This window comes from Empidonax traillii, unplaced genomic scaffold (assembly GCF_003031625.1).
Source record: "Empidonax traillii isolate 1590-97213 ecotype Southwest subspecies unplaced genomic scaffold, ASM303162v1 scaffold308:size980311, whole genome shotgun sequence".
Lineage (NCBI taxonomy): Eukaryota > Metazoa > Chordata > Aves > Passeriformes > Tyrannidae > Empidonax > Empidonax traillii.
Window position 1 is genome coordinate 860,055 of NW_020955501.1, and position 6,971 is coordinate 867,025.

Below are 6,971 nucleotides of genomic sequence, written 5' to 3' on the forward strand. Positions count from 1 at the left end.
CTTATGAAGGAAAAAATTACCAAATTATTCCCAGAATAATTCAAACTCCCAGATTTAAAGAGGCCCTAATCCCATAAACATTCCACTGAGTTCAGTATCATTAGTCACAAGCTACAAATTATGCATATATGGGAATATATATGTGTAGAAGCAGAGTTATTGGCTAGTATTTAAGTACTGAAATTTAGCGATATTTTCATATTTTCTAAACGACTTTTCATCTTCATAACCAAAAAAAAGCAGAGTGTGGTTTCCACACATATGCTCTTATCAAGGAACATGATAAGAGGGTGCTGCACAGTTATTGCAGGAGATTTTTTTTTTTTGAAGACTGATCTGTCTATGAAGTCACAGATGTCCCTGAATGAAGCCAAGACAGAAGAGACACATTACCCATATCTTCTCTCCTCCTGGCAACTCTGTATTCACATTATTTTGCCATTCCATAAATAAATACTTTCCGAATGAAAAATAAAAATGAACACGTCTCCTGCTGTCTGGGAATCAAAGACAACACTGGAAATGCTAAATCACAAGGTTACATTTTCTATGACAGTTTTTTTCTGCAGTAGATAAATTTCCAAGTAAGTGTCTTAACAAACAGTGATTATTGCTTGGATCCAGAATTTGTCTTGCTTTGCCACATTTTTTCCCCTTCTGCTGAAAATCTCATGGAATCTAATGCCATGACCTGGGGAGAATAACCTTTCTAAAATGGATTTGGGTTGTCAGATTCCAGCTTTTGGGTGGTTTGGGTCTTTTGGGTGTTCAGTAAGTGTGAAAGGTCATTTATTAAAGTACATTATATTGGTCACTGCTTACACTGTGATATTTATACACATCTGAATACTGGACAAAATATTTCCCAGTCCTACTTATTTTAGTATTCAGGAAATAATGTTGTTGTTGTTGTGCTTTTTATACCCTTTGGAAATCATGAAGCTTAAAAGCGAAATTTGTGTCTTCCCCAAATCTATACTGCACGCAGAGAGATATTGCTACAAGGTACAACCCTTTTCTGACCTGTTTGCAATTTATTTAAGATTGCTATAGAAAAACATATTTTTCTAACACAACTCTGAAATACCAAATGATGTTTTACACCGTTTCATTTTTTATTTCCTACGGTATTGATCACTGCTCCTCACTTTTCCTGGCCAGCAGTCTTCCCTCCTTCAACAGGTTTTCATATAAGGAAACAGTTTTATAGTTCCAAACACAACTTGGTCGAGGCTAAAGCACAGGGAGTTAAAAGTATGATTACTTTTGAAGTATTATGGTTGTGAAACTTGCTATATTTTCTGTGATGTCTTCCTCTCAGAAACATTTATGTTCTAAATTTCAGCTGCAATTTCAATGGAGTTACTTGCAGACAAAGAATGTTTGATTTCCAGAAAGTTCCTGGTAGGTAGAAATACTGACACTTTTTGAATGGCACAAAATAGGCTTCATCCAAAAATATTAATTATCTCTTTCCCTTGGCTGTCTGTTCTGTAAAGCAGCTGTGCATCAACTACTGTTAAATGTATATGGCCCAATTCAAAGCTTATTAAGTGAGCAAAGTCATCCCACTGCCTCTTCTGAAACTCAGCTAGACCTGAGTACTCACAATTCCCACTAAAGTTGATCAAATTACAAGAGTTGAAACCCTGCATGATCATCTCTGTTTTCTTTGTAATTTTTCTTTTCATACTTGTTAAAGCAACACGTTCCTCATTTTATTTCTCTCTCAAACTTCTCCTTTAAACAGCCCAGTGTGGGCATGAATGGAGTGTGAATAAAATTCACTGTGAATAAGATCAGAAATTAAAAATGTGAGCGAAGATGGGGAGCAAATCCTTCTGTCTCTGTGTTCGGAAGTAACTGAGATTTGGAGGGACAAAATAACTCTGCAGAGTTTAATCCTGCCCTATAAATAGGTCCTGCCATGCAAACCATTTTGGGAAGCAGCCACAATGCAGGCCATGTAAACGATTGCATCTCAGTCCCAAAGGTGGAGGATGAGCAGCAGGGTAAGACTAAATAGGAGAAACATTTGGGCTCAGAATTACTCCAGTAAATGTCTAAGCTAAAAAAACCCAAACAGTTGTAAAGAGGAATGATAAGCAGCGTTGAATTTGTGTGTTTAATTCTCTTGCAGTTGATTACCTGAAGATTTACAGAATGGCTATCTCAGCTGGCCATTTAATGAGAACCACAACAAGTTCTCCCTCTCCAAAGGATATTTACATATTGGCAAAAGACTTCACCTAAATCTTTCTAATTAACCAATTAATTCAAGACATCTATTCCTCCTTACCACTAAGTAATAAAAGATAAACAGAACATTTCAAGGGGAAGAGAAGATTGATTTCTTTTCTTTCCTGACACCCTCTTTGATCTCATTTCTAAGGCTGAAGAATGGCAGCCTATGCAAAGACTTTTGCTTGGTGTTGTATTCTCTCCTCATTGCTCATATTTTTAAAGGTGATTAAAGATGATGCTCAGCAATAGGAATAAGGCCCACAGCACATTCATTATACCAATTGTTTTAGCAGGTTGATTTCTAGCCAAATTAGATTCTGGTACCTTTGTCACCAGTTCCTTTAGATTCAGGAAATGAATATCTTATTTATGTAAAGATGAAGCAGTTATGGGAACAGCTGTAATATCACAAACATAGGATATGCAGGGATATTAAGCCATAAAATTAATCTATGCTGGCAAGTGCCCAACCCAGAGACAATGTCACTGCTTCATTTATACTTAAACAAAGGTTACCACGGGTCAATATGACGAAAAAGAATGAACAAATAAATTCATAAGCATGTACACAGATCCAACCGAGGCCAAATGTTTATTGGAACATGTGTTTCATGTGTATTAACATACGTCATACAAAGTTTACCACGTGGACATAACCTCAGGTGTGGCTGATTAGTGTGACAAGTGACATGCCCAAGCCTTTGGCCACACATGTAGATTTATTTATTTTATAATGTCATGAAGTCTTAAGAAAACCTGAGTCTTAAGTATTAGATGGAACAGGGTGGTTTTAGTGATAGCTGTCACCTGACTAGCCTTTTAGTGAGGATGATGGACTTAACTGATAGCTAATACTCTACTTTTTTTTCCCTGATCAGAGGGTTTTTTACCCTGAAGAGGCTAATTTATATTATTACTATAAATAATAATTATGGTAGGTTATGATAGGAACTGAGCATGACATTACTCACTCTCAAGCACTATTTCTGTTAGAATCCTTTATCCAGCTTTATCGTGAACGTGAATTAAATTGATCTTTCACTCATTATTTTCTTCCCACTTGAAGGTCTCTCTGCATGGGAAAGCAGCATTCACTTTGTGGAAGGTATTCCTACACTTTGGGTAAGGCACTCCTGGGAAGCAACAGGATCAACAGTTGATGTACCCTACACAGGTCACTGCAGATGTGTTCATACAGCTGCAAATAATTACATTAACACGGTAATACGTTGAACCATCTGTCAGCAGGGCTGCTGCAGCTCACCAAATCTACACCCTTTCCTACTAAAACACATTATTTTAGGCCACCATCACAAGTCACAGCTGGAGAAGGCTGCCAAAACTGCTGCTTGCCATGAGTCACCTAAAGGCACCTTGCTAAGCCACTGTACCTCAATGCAGGATGGTCACATATTCACAATTAACCTCAGTGTAATTAAAAGCCAGTTTGGTATAATATGTGGATGTTTGTTTGTCTGGCTTATTCGGACTTATTTTAACTAGAAATAAGGTAAAACCTGCTTTCCACTAGATTAACTCTGAACGGCTCCACAGTCTAAATATTTGTCTGACTTTCTTCAAAACTGATTTGGAAGAAATGGGTAAGTGAATATTTAATTTGTAAAGGTAGAATAAATAATCTTATTGAGGAAGAACGAGCACTGACGTCCTCAAGAACAACTAGTTTTGCATTACCCAGTGAGAGCAAAGGAAATGAGAATGCCACAGAAACCACCACACAGGAACTGTGCTGATACGTACAGGTATAAAAATGTGTCTTATAAACATAAGAATGTATTTGTTTAATCTCAACACTTTATTAACAATTATTGTTTTAAAATACCAAACATTTCAGCTTTCCCTGGTCTTTACGCTCCATTTGCTTATATCTTCATTCCTGGGTGACTGGCAGGAGGCAGCAGGTCTGTTCTACCACTACCTTATACAATTCTGCACAAATCCACGCCTGAACTTGGTATGGCACAACCAGTGTGAAAACTTAATGTGAGAGGACTATTTCTATGCACAACATTCCATACGTGATAATACACGGATCAAGGTCAGGGAAAACCAGTAATAGCAGAAGGCTATCCCAAGGGATTCACGCTAAGAAAAACAGCTAAACTGCGGATGAGTTTTAGATAAGATGCAACCAAATCCTTATCTCAGGCCTCAAGAGGTCAAAACCATTGGGAATTTTTTTTCCTTTTTGTGGGGACTTTTTTTTTTTTTTTTTTTAAACAAAGCTCACGCAAAGCATAGCAATGCTGTCAGCCGCATCCTTTTCCCACATGTCACAGAAGGAGTTTCAATGAGGGCATTAAGGATATTCTGTTAGTCCATGCAATGTCACAGCGTTGCAGACCCGAGTCCGTCACCCCCCCCTCTCCGAGAGCCCCACGGCCAGGGCAGCAACTGGAGCGGCTCCTGTACAGACCCTCATTCCCGAGCTCCCCGCTGCCCTTCGCACTGCCTCATCTCATCTCATCTCATCCCGAGCATTTCCCTCGGGAAACCGACTGCCCGAGGCGACCATGCGGGGGCTGCGAGGGGCGGCCGGAGAGGGGACCCCGCCGGCGCCGCAGCCCCTCGGCCAGCAGCCCGGCCCCGAGCAGAGCGGCTCAATGCCGGGGTGTGCCTGGGCTCGGCGCTCCCCGGTGGCGCAGGGGAGGTGACACAGACGCGTTCCCCACAGCGCAGCACACACGGAGCCAACGCGGCCCCGCGGCGGGGGCGGGCCCGGCCGTGTGAGGGCCCCGCTCGGCCGCCGCCCCTCGCACACCCCCCGGCTCCGCAGAGCCGGCTCCGTGCGCCGGCGCGGGCACCGCATGGCGGGCGGGCCCGGGCCCGCATCGGACCCGCGGGGATACCCCTGCCCGCTGGGGAGGCTGCGGAGGGGCAGCGGTGAGTGCGGATCCCCGCGGGGAGCGGGCACAGAGCGGGCAGCGCATCCCCTGCCCCCCCCATCGCACTTACTGTATCCTGGCGGCGGTGGTGGCGTTGCCGGTCCGTGCCCGCAGACACGCCAGCAGCAGCAGCCTCATCGCGGCCACCCCCGCTCCGCCGCCGCCTCCTCACCTGCCCGCGGCTCCCGGAAACAGCGTGGAGGAGCGGGGAATGAGCGGGCTCGGGCTGGGCCCCGGGCGAGCCCCGCGCTGACCCGCCCCGGGGGCTGAGCCCGCCCGGCTGCGCCTCGCCAGGTGTCCCCGGGCAGAGGGCGATTGGCTACCGAGCCAGGCCCCGGGGCTTGTGCCAGGTCTGGGGGCCCTCCCGCACCTCTGAATAAGCGCTGTGGGCTTTCGTGATGACGTGCTCACACCGTGGCCTCAGGGAAACCGTGAAGATCGCCGCTGAAGAGCATCAGGGGAGGCTGGTACCAACTTCTGCCTCCTGAAGCTGTTGGTCGTGTCGCCATGAGCCTCCCAAGAGGTGCTTCGTACTCAGAGCAGGAACACAGTTGGAAAAAACCTAAGTGTGGATAAGGTGCCAACAACCAGAAAAGCCAAAAGAGTGTGCTAGTCCAAAGAACAAGGCAACGGGGGGGGGGGGGGGTCAAAGACCACTCCAAACGTCAGGAAAGCCAAGTGATGAAAGAGCTACAGGGACCAGGGGTCAGGATTCCCTGATGTGGGACGAGGGGAAAGGTGACAAACCACAGCCTCCACAGCAGCAGGCAGAATCCAAAGGTACAACAGAACGGGGAAGAGGAAAAGAACATGACCTCGGGACCAAGTGTACCCCAAACTATCAAGCCAGTCTTCAGCATAAAAGGGGTTCACCCCAATTATAATCAGAGAGAGTGTACGGGTGGGGCAGCAGGCAGGCAGATTCAGAAGCCAGATTAGGGAGTCTCTCTGGAGATTGACAGGAGACAGGTGGCTGACTGGAGATATCCGTGGCCTTGAACCTGATTCAACATCTTGTAAAAACATTGAGAATGCATCCAGGACATTTGTGGCCATGAGAAAGACGAGAAGTGGGGCAGGCTTGATTGAACAGAAAACACTTCTTTGCTCATAACCTGCTCTGATGTAATTCATCACAGGGCTACATATACTTACGTTTCCCCAAGGGCTGAAGAAGACAGGGAAAGGTGGTCTGCCGACTGCAGTGCCTGGTTATTGTGGCCTAAATTACTCTTCAAATCTTCCTTCTCCCTCAGGTAGAGAGAGAAAAATATACTTCATACAGAGAAAGGCTCTTCAATTTAATAATTTTTGAAATGGTACTTCTTCATATAACTTGTGTGGATCTCTGAGGGTGACAGGTATTCTGGAATTGAGGGTTTAGAAGTGATAGAGACATACTGGAGCATGTTCTGGCAAATTGTAAGCATTTTGGTGGGCAGGCTCATGTTTTGCTAATGAGTCTTGATGCTGCAGAGCTGTGTTCAACTGTCTGCACCTCACTAAGTTAACACTTAGAAATAATCCATCGCATTGTTCAGACCATTTTAAACCCCATCCCAACTAGAAAACATGGCTACAACTTAGAAGAGCAAAAAACCTTGCATAAATGCTAAAAACAGCATAAATGCTTAATCTAAGGGTAGGCAGAACCGAGGTAGTTTCATCATCATTTCAGAAAGTGTTTCTGGCATGAAATTCCAGCCCTGTTGAAATGTAGAGGGGCTTTTGTCAGCCTGGCCAGGATTCTGGCCTTGAAGGGGTCCATGTGAAGCACATTTGGGCTCCAGCCCCAGACAAAAGCCATCCAGCACATTTAGT

At 44.6% G+C, this 6,971-nt stretch overlaps 1 protein-coding gene across 4 annotated transcripts in view; it reads right to left on the bottom strand.

Annotated features, from left to right (window-relative positions):
• The window catches only part of GLT1D1 (glycosyltransferase 1 domain containing 1), a 41,323-nt gene extending 35,714 nt beyond the window's left edge, over positions 1-5,609 (bottom strand). For 2 of the 4 annotated variants that reach the window (XM_027891016.1, XM_027891017.1), the window contains exon 1: positions 5,221-5,370. In XM_027891016.1, coding sequence (XP_027746817.1) covers positions 5,221-5,288 — 68 coding nt within the window. In that variant the 5' untranslated portion in view covers positions 5,289-5,370. Of the gene's footprint in view, positions 1-5,220; positions 5,371-5,520 lie in introns of those variants that run through there. The other 2 variants (XM_027891018.1, XM_027891015.1) reach the window with 2 other exon arrangements.
• Positions 5,610-6,971: the final 1,362 nt, after the last annotated feature.